Below are 15,727 nucleotides of genomic sequence, written 5' to 3'. Positions count from 1 at the left end.
GATTATAACTACAGCACACCCCCTTTTCTAGAAGTCTCACAGCCCCCAATATGCCACTATTTCTGGATAACCCTCTAGCCAGTGCTAAACAAACACATGCTCATGGTCTCTCTACAGGCCTGCATAATCAGATATATGGGAACATATGACTGCAATAAGCATAGACCAGCCTCTCTCCCACAGCAGATTGAAAGCTTAGTCAGTAACTTTGATTTTTCTTTCTAACTTATTTTCACCTTTCATTTACAACTCCGGCACTTAAAAAGATTTTTTTAGTTACGGATACCATGTAGGAACAAACTCTATGGAAGAGGAGACTTTGGTCCTAGCTCTGCCATGACTAGCTTGTGACCCTGGGCAAGTCACCTAATTTAATGCCAGTCTCCTTACACATAAAATGTGAAGGACTTTGGCTTAGATGTGCTTTATGGCCGCATTCTAATATTCGATGATTATAATTATTATAATGCTAAAGGTAGACTAAATCTCTAATTCTGACACACAGAGGCTTCAAATCAAACCACGGATCCACATCTTCCTATTAACCCAACAATCCACAATACTACCATAGTACAGTGATCAGCATGTTCTTCAATTATGCACTACTGATCAAGAAGGGACAAAGAGCAGAAAGAATTAAAGAGTGTAGCAACAGTAAGGAAGTAAGAGTTGTCTGGCAGCCAAGCTCCTATATTCATGCTCAAGGATATTCTATATACAGTCTTAAACTAGCAGAACATTCAAGTTAGATTGCTATTCTTAAAAAAAAAAATGTGAATATCTATAACTAAAGATCACAGGAGCACAGTTCCTGCTATTTCCAAAAATAAGATTACCGTTTGTTCCCACTGATTCCTTTCTATTGAGGTATAAGTAGCTAAAATAATAAAAACTCAGATTAAGGTAAAAAATGACATTTCATCCAAAATGCTTTTCAAGGTACCATACTTAACACAAAAACCAGTTTCCAGCTTCCTAATTCAGTAAAAGAAATGGTTAGCAAAATTACAGATGGGAAAAACGTCACAGAGCAAACAAAAATTGTTATTCAGCCTTTAAAACACACACACACACACACACACACACACACACACACACATCTTGCATTGCCTGGCATTGCTAGACAATGAGACTTCAAATACAAATAAGTTTAGGAATTTATGGTCTTGTGGGAGAAGTTAGATATATTTTTCTTGTGAAATTAGCAAGTTTCCTTAACCTAAAATAACAGAATAATTTTTTCACCCAGCCCACTGTCCCTCTAAGCATCCAAGCCTCTGCATTTAAACATATTTGAAAACCCTATTCAACTCAAACTTCAATCTTTGCTGAAGCCTCCCCCATTCCCTCTGAACACAATTAATACTGCTGCTCTGTTGGCTGGCACAGATTATTCCCTTTCAGCATCAGTCCCATAGGTTAATTTCCAAAATCAAGTCCCAAACTGTCCTTCCCAGTCACCTTACCTCATTTTATCTCTAGCCAGCTCTGGCTACTCAAAAATAAAAAAAATTTTTTGACTCTCTTTCCAGCTCCTAATCTCATAAACTGCTAATGGGTTTTCTTGATTTTGATTAAAATGGTAACAAAACTCTTTTTGGTACAACCTGAAAACCCTTCCACATCTATGTAATTCTCCCTCAAGGTGACTCTGACCAGATTCAACCTGATCCTACAGGCTAATGTCAAACACCACAACACTAATACTTGGTCAAATTATTTTAATTATTTGGGTTGGTGCCTACTTAGTACTCCACTAGTCCTAAGCTCAAAAGCACACTCCTCGAAAGCACAAAACAGTGTCTTCTTTTTGTGCCTCTACCCCCAATCTAGAGCACAGTCTAGGACAGATCAGACACAGTAATAACTGTGGGATGAATGGCTTGAGTTTCTATGAGATCCAGTGGTTGCCTAATTACATTTCGCAAATGCCAGTTGCAATAGATAGAATTTTCGATATAGGCAGTTAACAGAAACAGAAGATTTCCATTCCTCTGCTATCTTTAGTCAGCCCCACACCCATTCCTGGTTATGCCTTCAACTCTCACCTCACAACTATACTTGACAATAAATTTGGACTCACTCACAAGCCTCCTGTTCTCCCTATTCCCCTCTAAACCTTACTCTCAAAACCCAGTCCCAGCTCCCTTGTGCCCACCATCCGCTTCAGTGAAATTAACTGCTATGAATCTGTCCTGCCCACTCTGTATCCTAATACCTGAAGGAGTGCAAGAAACACTGTGAGTGCTCATTAAATATTTGTTCAGTGAATGAATGAATATCTTAATAAAAGATAGCAGTGAGTTGTGACTGGGACAAAGATAATGGGTCTCTTCTCTGAAAAAGATTTTTCTAGGAAGCAATCACATACCAATCACCAAAGAGGCTTAAAATGCATTAAGAAATTTTTGATAAAACTTAATTGATATATTAGAGTATCTGCCTGCCCATAACCCCTTCTGGAGAAATTCCTATTTCATTTGCAGGGCAGGTGGCCTACAGGATCTGGGCCATGCCCCTATCTATGGCTGGATAATGAGTAAGTACCTGACACATGAGTCACCCAGTACAGGCGGACAGAGGGCTTACACCCTGTGTGATCTAGCTCCAAAAGATGAGTAGGACCAGCCAGATTTTCTGAGGAATCTGCACTGGAAGATGCAGAAAAAGTCATCCTAAACTACAAAGTCACAATGTGTGAAAACCTAGGTTACCATTATAGAGCTTCATGCATATCAATACTATAAAGGAAAGAATTCAGAGGAAGTTGATCTGGAGAGAAAACAGAATAGACAAATGCACAGAGAGACTTAGAGATGTCATGAGAGAAGAGAGTCCATACAAAAGAAGAGATAGAAAATGAGTGAGGAAAGAGACCAAGGAGAACAAGTAAAGACAAGAAAGTAAAAAGAGGCAGAAATAGTGAATAATGAAGACAGTGAGAAAGAAACAGAAGAAAGGCAGAGAAAATAGCCTGGCCAATGCCAGAGCTGCCTCAGTTTCTGTGGCCTGATTCTTCAGGTCTTCCTTCATTCTCATAAAACCTATCTCTATTCTAACAATAATTCCCCTCTCCAAGCCTTTGAGCTAGTCTGAATGAGTTTTCTATTCCTTGTGACCAAACAAAACAAAACAAAAACAAAAACCACCTTGAATGGAACTGGCTTTAAGTTAATTAGAATCAATTACCCCTTTTTCAGCCTTTAAAACTTTTTAAGTTGTTTCAATTAAATACTGAATACAAAAAGGGATATTTATGACATGTGTGTGACAAAACAAACATCTGTGTACCTATCACCCAATATAAAAAATTAAACATTACCAGTTATCTCTGAAGTCACCTATGTGTTCCTCCCCAATATCAATTACTTTTTCATTAAATATTTCCAGAGGGTGAATATGCAATAAGGGAGGGGGAGAAATTTTTTTAACTCCATAACAACCAAAATATGTCCGGCTTACACAGTAGTGTGTCATTTATTCAGTTTCACATCTTTCATGGACATGATCCTATCATTTTACAAGCCTTATAAACCATAAAGTAGAAAGCTAATAGCCATTTTAACATTCATAAATCACCTAAGGAAAATGTTGGTTTGATTAAACGGGAAAAAAAAAAAAAAGAGGCAGCTCACTCAGCCAAGTAGCTCTCCTCAAAATCTTTTCACTTGAGAATATGAACAAGGTAACTCGAGTGTTGCTAAGGATCATGTGTTCTCTTTGGGCAACTGGCCAATTTAGAGGGAGAAGAGGGGTTTCTTCCTCACTTTTGTGGAATATAGAAAGAATGCTTAAGGGATCAATCACTTGTGAGCAAGAAGGGGGATCATCCTCTGGTTCCCGCAATGTTCTAATTTTGGCTTCTGGTGAGTAACTTTCCCTTTACTTCTTTGAAAGCAGAGCAACAAAATGTCACTATGGTGCTAATGCTAAATTACATGGTATGTACATATGACCTGACTGAAAACTATTTTTGAATAGGTACATTTCTTACTAGCTCTGCCTCAAAATTTTGTGAGATAAAAATATAAAATATACATTTAACCCACACAAATAATTCATATGTAGTGGAGATGTCCTACAAAGTTAACTGCAATGTTAAATCCATTCATCAAATTTTTACATTTAAAAATATTAAAATCATATCCCTATCTAAGTCTCAAACATTGACAGCAGCATACAGCACTTTTCTACATGCCTATTTAATTGAATGTAAATTAATACCAACTTTAAAAATTCACCAATAACAAAATATTATAAATTCAGTTGCCTACAATTTCAACTCAGTTTCAATTCAAATTCAGTTCCACATCCCTAAGGATGCCTACAATTTCAATTTCCTTTACCATATAAATGCTCACCAATGTTGTAAGTCAAAACCCAAATGGAATTTGGAATGGCAAATGGTAGTGGAATGGCAAAAAAGGCAGGTAATAAGAGGGAGGAGACGTAAAGTCTCTAGATGGCTTCCCCAAATTATATCTATATTTATCTTTATCTATCTATAATAAAATGTGGCTTTTTAAAAATACAGCTACTAAAAATTCAAATCAATACTTTCCAAATCCATTGCATACCTTTCCAGCCTTACCTCCTACACTCCTCCCGCGCCAACCCTTTATTCCAGGGCAAATCTATTTGCTCACTCATATTTCTGAGTCTTTGTACATACGATTCCCTCTGTCTGGATGTGCTTCTCTCCAGTCTCTGCCTTAAGAGTTCCTATTTATCGTTCGAGGTCCATCTCAAATATCACCTCCTCTGGGAGGACTTCCCTGATATGTCTCTTCCTCCTCTTCCTCCTTCCAAAACTGGCTACTCTTTCTGTAACCACATTCCATTACCATTGTTTACTTGTATAGCTCCACAAATTGAACTGCTTAAAAGTTTTGTCTATTTCTCATTTATACCTCCCGGCTAGGAAAGTACCTGTGTACATATAAGACAACCAGAGATACCTAATCATAAATAAGTCAATAAATGAGTCTCCTTCTGAACACTGAAAACCAAAAAGCTTAATAAAAAGTGGCTTTGACTAAATGCAATGCAGTGTCCTGGATTAGATCCCGGAGCAGAAAAAGAACATTAATGGAAAAACTGCTTAAATTCAAATAAAGTGTGAAATTTAGTTAACATTAATGCACCAATATTAATCTCTTAGTACTGACAAATACACCACAGCTATGTAACACATCAACACTAAGGGAAATCAGGTGAACAGTATACAGGAACTCCATGCATTATTTTTGCGGCTTTCCTACAAATCTAAAATTATTCCAAAACAAAAAGCTTACTAAAAAACTTTTAAGTAGTCTAGAAAAAGTTGAAAGAACTATAAATACCAATAAGAACATGAATGTGGATTTTAATTGCAACCATAATAACAAAAATAAAAGAATAAGAAATACACTTCTCTTCTTAGAAGTAGAGAAAGGAAGGAAATTATTTTTAATAATCTGAAATGAACCAAAATATGTCAGGATTTATTAATGTTGCAAAATGGTGAAAAGATTTACATCATTAAACTGAAGTAGTTCAATTTTTATTTTCAGAAATACATAACTCAATATTGAAATAACCTGTGTAGAAAAGTTAAGACTGTGCTATCATATCCCATACATCAGAACTACATTATCTACATAAATCATTATAGTATTTATATCATTACTTCAAACAGAGCCCTGTTTTGAAGTTAATGATTCCCATGTTCTAACTGCAGGAGATAGAGGGGGAAATGTTCTATTAAAGGTATCTCATTCTAAAACAATCCTCCTATAATTTATAGTAATTTGTAAAATATAACTTCCAAGGTCCTGGGCAAAATTCATTTCCACATTAGCTCAAGAGCAGTGACTAAACAGGAGTTTTGCTGTTTCTCAACTGATTTTAAAATATTTTAAACTTAATGATTCTAAAATCATACTGGTAAGTTCCAAGATCATATCATAATATACAACACTATCCATTAAATAAAAACATAAAAACTAGGGATATCAATACATGGCTAAAACAGAAATCCAAATACAATGTAAGATTTTCGTTAGTTCTTAGAATTCAATGGAATACTATTTTAGTTTTCAAATCCAACTTGAAAGGATAAAGGAAATTTTGAGTATTTGACCCAGTGTAAATAGGTTGCACAATCAACCACTACAGGAAGATTAATTACAATATGACAAGAATCCAGCTACCTTGCTAATTTTAAAGAGGTCTGATTTAAATGGTCCCTAAATCACCAGTGTAATAAGTGTTAACAGCAGGCCACATGAATAAAAGCAGGAGATACAAGAACAATTTAAATATACAAATAGTGTATATTTTAACCCTGGTGAGAGATGCCTGACATGCCAGCTGTAGATTTACATGAGCAGCTAGAAAAAATTTAGAATACTATCTACTTTTAAGTTAAGCAACGAAAACTTTTTGAGATGTAAAATACTAACATCATCCAAAAAACTAAGACTTTTGTATGAATGTTAAAACATTTACCCATTCGAGAATTAGACTGGTGACTATAGCAGCAAAATAGTAATGGAACAATGTATACAATAACATCTCAGCTAATCCTTAACAGTCTTAAATTTTAAGTATCTTCCAAGTCTAACTTAGAAATCAAAGGAAATTCATGTCTAAAGACTATATCCGGGAATTCCCTGGCGGTCCAGTGGTTAGGACTCCGTGCTTTCACTGCCGAGGGCCTGGGTTCAATCCCTGGTTGGGGAACTAAGATCCTGCAAGTCATGCGGCGCAGTCAAAAAGGAAAAGGAAGAAAAAAAAAAAAAAAAAGACTATAACCTCCTGAAAATTGTTTCTAAGATCACCTAGGCCATTATTCAGGTACAAGTCAAACAAATTTGGTCTTTTTGGTATCTTTTGTTTGCTTGGTTCTTAACAGATATGTTCATTTCTGTTACCACTTAATAGCAAAACATCGAAAATAGTATATTTCATTTACATACAGCATTGCACCAAAACTAGAACAATTAAACAGTGATCCTAACACAATGTTATTCAGTTCAAGCAGCCTGAATTACAGAAACGATATACATGATTGCCAAGGAGGTAAAAGGATAGCCTGGATAGATAAAGGCCTAAAGATAACTCTAACTTGCTCAGCACTGATAAAGAATTGTACCAAAATGAAGATAATTAAAATTGGTGGAGAAATCAAATACTAGAAGAACTTATTTATATTCTCTTGAACATTTACATATGGGTACTTTGTGAATTTATGTCTTTCAGGTTTTTAACTTCAGTTTTTAACTATCTTCCTAAACAGGTTTATTAAGTTAAACTACTTTCAATCAAACTCAAGAACAAGAGAAATAATAACACAAAAATAGCCCTCTTTATAACTTACTAAAATACTCCATCTAGTTGATAACATTAACTTCACAGACAAGGGACCCCTGAGGTCAGACCTCATTGTACAGAAAAAGGAAAATGAAGCTCAGAAATTAGGACTGCTCTCCCAGTTTTCAGTCTCTGCTCTTTGCCCTACATTACATGGTATCTCCTATTTCTGAATTGAGTTACTAGTTCAAATAGATGGATTTTATTAGTGCTAGTCTACTGTATTCTGTTGACTACAAAACAAATTTTAAAACAAATTTCAGTAATCTGAACAAATTTAGTGTCCACTGCTCTAGACAATTCTTATGAGACCCACGTTTAAATTTTTTGGTCTTTACTGCTAATATTCTAGCTCTTGACTACTTAAAGCATCTCTTCCTCCCCATTTCCCCCGACAAGCCCCACCCCGCAATAAAAACAAAACTAAACAGGAGAAGACACAGCATGGATAACTAAAAGCTATGAGCAATCTCTTTGCCAAATGTTTTTACCTACTCCCTAACAAAAACCTCTAAGCAAGGTTATTAACAAGGAGCACAATGGTCCATTTTACCTCTTCCCTTAGCTCTGGACAATTTTCTGGTGCTCATAAAAATAATAGGGGGGAAAATTAACCAGAAAAAAGCAGGGACAATGAAGCATAGACCCTGAACTGATTATATGCATTTAAGAAAATTAATTCCTGAATTAAAATCGAAGGTAATTAAAATCAGGTGACATTAACTATTCTGAGTTGGATGCATTGATAATGGGAGTTTAAAATCCTGCACCTACCTCAAGTTGAATTTAATTACATCTGCCAACCATACAAAATGACAACTTAATATTGAGAATTAGCAGGCATGCTCTTGTGAATTAAAGAAAAACTAAAGCAATGATATGTTTAGTTCTTCAATATTTCCATCTCATTCCATTATTTTCAACTTATATTCAGTGAGTGTCTACTAGGTGGTAGGCACTGGCATCTATTAAACATTAACTTTCTAGCCATGCCTTTTTAATTGAGAACTTGACCCACCTAGTCCCTGAAAGGGTCAGCCTTATGAAACTCATGATACCCCACAGCCCTGCCATATTCCCACCAGAGATGACTAGACTGCAGTAGGCACCTGACAAGGATGGGCCAATCTGATATTCTTTCCCAGGAACCTGGAATGCGAATCCTGGGAACCTGAGTCAGATGACATGAAGTGCCTGAACTACCAGGTTAGGCAGTGTGAGAGCCAGAGGTATGAGAGTAAGTCAAAGTTGAAGACTGGGGGAAGGGGAGTAGGGGCAAAGAAGTCCTGTGAGCAGAGAAAGCTGTTCTGAAGAGGTGACTTACCAACAAAGCAGAGCAAGTGACCAGTCTACTCTAGGAGAAATGGGGGGAGGGGACATGTATTACATTCCATGTGCATGCAACCTTGTTGTATTGCATTTCTTATCTATCCTTGTCTTATTCCTATGAAGGCGCCTACTGTGTCCTTTCAACAAAGCCTTCCTTGACTGGAAGAAGTATGAATTTCTATTCCTTTCAGGCAAAACACCTTAGCATTATCTTAGGTGCTGCAGCAGATATAAAGATAAGAAATACCTAGTTCTCTTGGCCCTCAAGGACCATATATAGTTAGGAGCTACTAAGTATACAAATAACCATAATATATGGTAAACAGTAAGCATAAAAAGTACTATGAGATTTCAAAAAGAGGAACAGATCATATCCAATTCAGAACATCAAAAAAGTTTCATGGAGGAAAGGGAACTAAAATAGAAATAATAATAGATGGACCTTGGGATATTTTTTAAATGTATTTACTAAGAAAAATAAAATGTCAGAATCCTAAGTCAGTCAACAACAAAAAAATTAATTTTACTGGCCCATGAAATACAAAAATCTGGTGACAACTGAGTCATAGAACTTGGCAACTGACTGGTTATATGGATGAGAGCAAGCCAAGAGTTAAAAAAACGAGTTCAGTTTTCAGTGTAGATGATTTTGAGAATGACAATGCCGGAACAGAAAAGTTCACAACAGGTGGATTTCGGGGAGAGAAGTGAGGAGGGGAGGCAAGTTCTGTACTGGATATACTAACTTGAGGCAAGTGTCACTGGGGGAACTGGAGAAAGGGGAGCCATCTCAAGCACAGAAAACAGTTTTCTCAAAAATTCCAAGGAAAAAACTTTTAGAGAAAAGACGTAAAAGACTTTTCACAACATCTAGGTTTTTTCTTTTTCACTCTGAATGTTCCATTTTTGCCCAGCTACTGATTTTCCTGGTCCAAAGATGAGGGACTTTAAGGAGGTTAGGCAGTACCATGGAAGAAGAACTTGATGAAAAATATGGCTCTTCTCTCCAGAAAAACACATGTAACCACAAATTTTGCTAAAAATTTTAGAAAGTTCATGGATCTTCTGAAGCCCTAAGGGGTACAAACACCCCAGGTTGTTTTTTTTTTTAAAAAAAGGCATGATGTGGAAGAAACTGTGAAAGAAGAGACAGGGTTCAGAAAAAAGAGGACATATCTGTAGAGACTCATCCACTCCCTTTTCCTTTCCAAGCAACTAGAGGATGAAGCAGCTCAGCGCCACGGGGGAGGGATAAAGAGCACAGTGCTTGAGGTTCTACCTAACTTCTCTAAGAACAAACTACTTTTATCAGAGACCACTGCTCCAAAACTAAAAGACTTTTTGTAATAGTGCAAATACATTCAATAGGCTAAAATTTTTAAAGAAACACAGTTGCAGCCCTGATTAAAAAGTTACATGTCCTGTCAAATCTACTAAGTACTAAGCACCCAACTCTATGGTCATCCCTGTACTTACTACATAATTAGCATACTCAGGCAAAATTACAATACTATAATTCCTGAAAAGGATACCACACTTTCAGGCTGCAGAAGTGATGAATGCAAATAAAAGACACAAAGACTAATAAGTGCTAAGAAACAAACCTATTTTTGCACTGTGAATTTCTATTTTTTATGCCAGTTTCTTTTACCCAGGCACGAGATGCATCCCCACAAGAAATCTAATAACTGTCCAGGAATCTCAAGCCAAATAAATAGCAAACATTATAAAGAATATCATCTTATGACAATATAATAGCCTATTTATCAAAGGACAGTCTGATTTTCAATAACAAGCATATTCGGCCAGATATTTAAATGTAAATAATCAAATATAAAATATAGGGCTTAAGTGAATTAGATGATTCCAATTCTCTGCATGTAACTTAATTTTTGGCATACCACTACCAGCAAAATCCTAAAGAACAAAGCATTAACCTCATTTTGTATAACAATGTTTTCTCAAGATCTGCTAAGGGGAACTATCAAGAAATGGATAGACAGAGATAGCACAGGAGTAGATCATTCAATAACTTACAAAACTAAACGATAATATTTAATTCCTTTTACCACAAACAGTTATATTAAAATTCCTTGATGATCTTTGAAAAGGGTACATTAATATTTGAAAAATAATCAAATATCTGTCTGAAACACCCTTGAAAAAAGTAGCTAAAATGATAAGTTTTCCAAACATCACTGTAATGATAGAAGTCACCATTTAGTGAATATTTATCTGCTAAGTATTTTACATACATTATCTCATTTGATCTTCTGAAATAAGCATCACATCCCCACCTTATATATGTGAAAATTAAGACTCATATGTTTAAGTTACATGCTCTGGGTCTCGAAGCTAGTAAATGGAGGTGGGAATTGAATTCAGTTTTATGAGACTCCAAAAGCAGTGTACTCTTATGCAGTATCCCAGTGATACCCAACTTTGGTCACATCACGTCGCATGCTGAAAATGGTAATACTTGTAGAGCTTACTGAGGTAAGCTGGGGGACTTGGTGAAAATAATACATATTTTCTTTATATTATAAAATTATGACATGAAAAATAAAATACAAAATATTACAGATGATATTAAATACTAATTGGTATAAATCTTCCAAATCAAATATTTTCAATTGCCAAATTCAGAGTTTACTGATGGAATCATACCAAAAATGTTCAAATATCATTCCAACTGCAGTAAAATTTTGGAAAGTTAATCATAAAATGATTTAAAAATCATAAAATCATAAAAATGATTTAAAATTTCAAAGCCATAAAACATTTGCAAACAGCACACTGTATGCCTTCCTATGCACTACACTCTGGTTAGGAAGCCCTGCATAACATAATTTTATTTTTCTGTAGAATATTATGATTAAACACTAATTTGGTATATCAAGAGCTTCTCAATAACAAATCTAAAAGAAATTTAAACCAAAGGTAACCAAAGAATTATAATACTGCATTCTTCCTTAACTAATCTGAATTTCTATAGTACCTTTAATCTGTAACATTCATTTTGATATAATAATAACAATGATGGCTAATATTCATTACACTAATATTTTGTGCCAGACTGTGTTCTATTTCACATTATTATCATATTTAATCCTCAGAGCAATCCTATTAAGTACCTCTGTTTTCTCCATTTTAAAGATGAGGAAACTGAGGCAGAGAGAAATTGAGTAAACAACTTTCCAAGGTTACAGTTGGTAATTGGAAATTAGAATTTGAAACAGTCTGACTTCAGAGCCCATGTTGTTAATCACTATGCTAAATTATATCCCTGCAAGGAAGGAAATACAGTAATATTTAAAGAACACCTATTATGTGCCAGGAAACCCAAAAGTAAGTAAATAGATCTCAACTTAGACCAAGTTTGATAGTTTTACAGTGATGAAGTAAAAATGACTTGCATGTACATCAAAGGAGGTATTCTACAGCAAAAAGAAAATTATTTGTATACAGTGATGGGTGCATTTTGCTTACAGAAATAGCAAGGAAGATAACTTTAATTTCATAAGTGTCTTATGTTATGGTTCAAGCAAGAACATCTCTCTCTGCCACCTATTTGAATTTGTTGATTTAACTTGCTCAAGAATATTAAAAAATCTTACTTAAAACAATGAAATTGATGGAAAGTAAAAGCAAATATTTTTACTTACTGCTTTTGAAGTTCCCTAAGTGATCATGTGTTTAATTTTGTTTTTAATTAAATGCACTATTTATAAAGTCCTGTATCACAATAGGCTAATGTCCTGAGGGGATCTCTAATGATGAATGTAAACCAAAATAACCACAGAAGATGAAAATACACCTTTACTTTCATAACTAATCGATCAATAGAGACAATGCTAATGCCTTGAGTATTATGGTTTATATCAAACATCTGAAAGGCCCCAAGGAGCAATGTCCACCATTAGCTGGCACATGCTGGTTAACAGTATATATTTAAGAAGCACCTACTGGGTACCAGGGACCACGCTCATTCACAAATGATACTGCTATATGGAGAGTGGCAGTCTGGAATTTCAATTTTATTTCATACGTTCTGTAAGATCGGGTATTCAAACTGAAAGCTCATGCTCCAATGCATAACTTTCCCTCTTTATCCAAAAAGCTGTTACCAGGGCTTCTGCAATCTACAAACCATCAAACATGTTAACATGAAAAGACTAGCATGGCCACCCAGAACACCCTGGAGTACAAAATAAACCCTGGGTTATGGTGGTGCATTGTGTCCTTTGGAGCTTTACACCATAAAAATTTGGCACTTCTCCTAAAGCAACTTCTTTTCCCCAAAAATCACTTGTTTTAAAAAGTAAAGTTCTATTGCTTACAGAAACCATTACTCCTATTTAGTCTTCCCTAACAGATCCCTAGAAAATACTAAAGGTGAAGAAATGTGGCTTGATATTTTGGTAAGCTGATGCCAGGGTACTTTATGTGATTTACTAAGCCTCTAGAAACCAGTCTCTCAAAAATTCTAAAACTAACCATGCTGAGTAAAATGCATCTGACTGTACATAAAAGCTACTTAAAACAAATGTCAGGTAAAATAAAAGTAATTCCTGAAGCCAATATTTAAAAAAAAAAAAAAGAACAGCTCACCAGAAATCTGTCCCTGTCACACCTTTTACAGTAAATATGTCCAATATTTATCTTATCCTAAAATAACTTCAGTCCCACTGCACAACATCCCTAGCAACTATTCAGCAACTCCCACTGTGTAATCTATTATCATCACATCTTATGCCACAAACCCCAAACCAGCAAGTCCTTAAATCTCCTCAGCTCACACAACCTCCCACTTTATAAAAACAAGGAAAGGAGTTATAAAACCTTAAGAGAATAAAAATAATAGAAAAAGGTGGATAAGTACACAGAGCTTCTGCACCCAAACTCTTTTCCTTTATACCTGAGAACTTGTCATTTATCTCAACCACACACCTTCCTGGATAACCCAGAGTTCCTCCACCTTACCGATAGTTCAAAATGCCCACGCTCTAATAAATGACAAGGTCCTATGTGACCACTCTGTCCCTGCCCCCTCTCTATTTATATTAATTATTCAAGCCTCCTAACTCTAACCTGTCATAAAGTACCACCACGCTCCAAACTCACAAGCCATTATACAAGCCCAACACACTCTCCCGTCCTCGCTACCAACTCACTCCAACCCCTCCCTTGCAAAACCTTCCCTAACATCAGCTCTTCCTTTATGAGCTTTTCCCATATTCCTAATACAGTCTCAATGTCCTACTGGACCACACTTCCAAGCTCTCTTCGCTGAACCCAATTCCAGCATGGAGGCACACCCTCTCTCCAGCCTAATTCCTACAACCCCAAAACCCCACCCCCCTCATCACGCCCTCCGGCCTCAGCCACCAACCCCCCACACCCCGCCCCACGTCCGTCACGCCCTCCAGATTCTTTGGGGTCCTCTCCTCCGGCCCGGCCTGACGCCCCCGCCCAGGACTCCCAAGTGCCTGGGCCCTCGGGAACACCCCGCCAGCCCCGCCCCTAGCCCCTCACCGAGTAGCAGCAGCTTCACTTCTTTGGCCGCTTTCTCCCCGTCCTCCCGCAAGTTGCGGTCGATCATCTTGCTTCGCTCCACCGCCGCCTTGTCTTCGGCGCTCAAAGTGCAGCCCATGGCGGCGGAGGGAGAGGGGACCAGGCCCGGGCTCACTCACACACCGCGGAGACGGCGGCTGGGCCGGCGGAGACAGCGTCTACTGTTGGGCGGCGGCCCTCTCCGTCAGCTCCCTGAGCGCCCAGAGGAACCGGATATCCGGCGTTTTACGACACTTCCGGCAACGCCCGCGGCCGTTACTCCTCGGCCCAGTCTAGCTAGGGTAAAGGAGGAACAACCGGGAGCGGGAGAACGAAGAGAGGAACGAGGAGGTCAAGCGGCCGTTCCGTGGTGTAGGGCTGCCCTGTCGAGCTCGCCGGGCGCCGCTCGACCTTAGTCCCCTTTCACCTTTTCGGCTGCCTTGTTTGGATAAGTGTGGAAAAAGCAGGGACTGGCTTCTCCGGCTCAAGACACCCTCCCGAGGTCACACAGGCGGCTTCAGATTGGCGTGGGGGATGGGAATTCCCAAATAAAAGGCCGCAGCCCACACGGGAATCTCTGCTGGGAATTTCTCACTGGCCAGAAAACCCAGCTGGACTCTGGCTGTGGAGGTCCGGGGCCTCTGCCCAAGTGTAGGACACTTTCTCGGCCGGAGTTGTCTCAGCCAGATCTATAGGATGAGAATTATTGAGTCTGGGCTCTGGCCACGCTCCACAGATGAAATAAGTAAGACCGACCATGCCTGGGACTTTATCGATCCCTTTCTGCCCTCTTCTCTGGCCCACCGCCTCCTGCTCTCAAAATGTACCCAGTGAACTTGAGAGTTGCCCAGCTACTACGTTGGTAAAGGGTCACTTGAAATCGCTAACAGATCTTACTTTACTTGAAAGGTAAGAATGTAGTTTCTCCATAAAATTTCCATGCTGTCTTTCCCCAACATAAGCCAGCTTTAGCGCTCACATACCGTCCTGCGTTAAGGGCTTAGGACTTCTACCAGGATTAGTCAACCAAAGTTCCACACCCTAAAACAAACCAGTGCATCCTGTGAATCTCCTATTAAAATTACCTATTGTGGTACCACATGAAAAGGGAAGTTCTGGTAAAATTTGCCTCTCAGCCATAACATCACCTGAAAGTTGATAAATCCCCTATAAAAGCCCCAGACTGATAGCCTTTTTACTCATAATCCTGGATACTACAGTGAAAGTAGCCCTAAATTACCTTTACTTCCAAATGGCCCCACAAATACTCTCACCATATATTCTAGGGAGGGGAACTCTTGTAGCCCCCAAAACCTTTCCCTACGATTAAATATTATCTCCCCAATAGAACCTGAACCTTAGAATATACGGTCCAAACAGAAAGGTCTATATGGTGATTGATGATCATTAGAGGAATTTCTTGAGAGCCACCTTAAACAGCCTCATCCACCATAATTTATTATTGCCAGTTCTTTAAAGTTCGAAGTCTCCT

At 37.7% G+C, this 15,727-nt stretch overlaps 1 protein-coding gene across 1 annotated transcript in view; it reads right to left on the bottom strand.

Moving 5' to 3' along the window:
- Nucleotides 1-14,472, bottom strand: part of GNAI3 (G protein subunit alpha i3) — a 36,926-nt gene extending 22,454 nt beyond the window's left edge. The window contains exon 1 of the mRNA XM_007169459.3: nucleotides 14,218-14,472. Within this exon, the coding sequence (XP_007169521.1) occupies nucleotides 14,218-14,335 (118 nt within the window). The 5' untranslated portion in view covers nucleotides 14,336-14,472. The remainder of the gene's footprint in view (nucleotides 1-14,217) is intronic.
- Between the last annotated feature and the right edge of the window lie 1,255 nt (nucleotides 14,473-15,727).

This window comes from Balaenoptera acutorostrata, chromosome 1 (assembly GCF_949987535.1).
Source record: "Balaenoptera acutorostrata chromosome 1, mBalAcu1.1, whole genome shotgun sequence".
Lineage (NCBI taxonomy): Eukaryota > Metazoa > Chordata > Mammalia > Artiodactyla > Balaenopteridae > Balaenoptera > Balaenoptera acutorostrata.
Note: the sequence above shows the minus strand (reverse complement) of the source record. Positions and strands in the feature narration are given on the sequence as shown.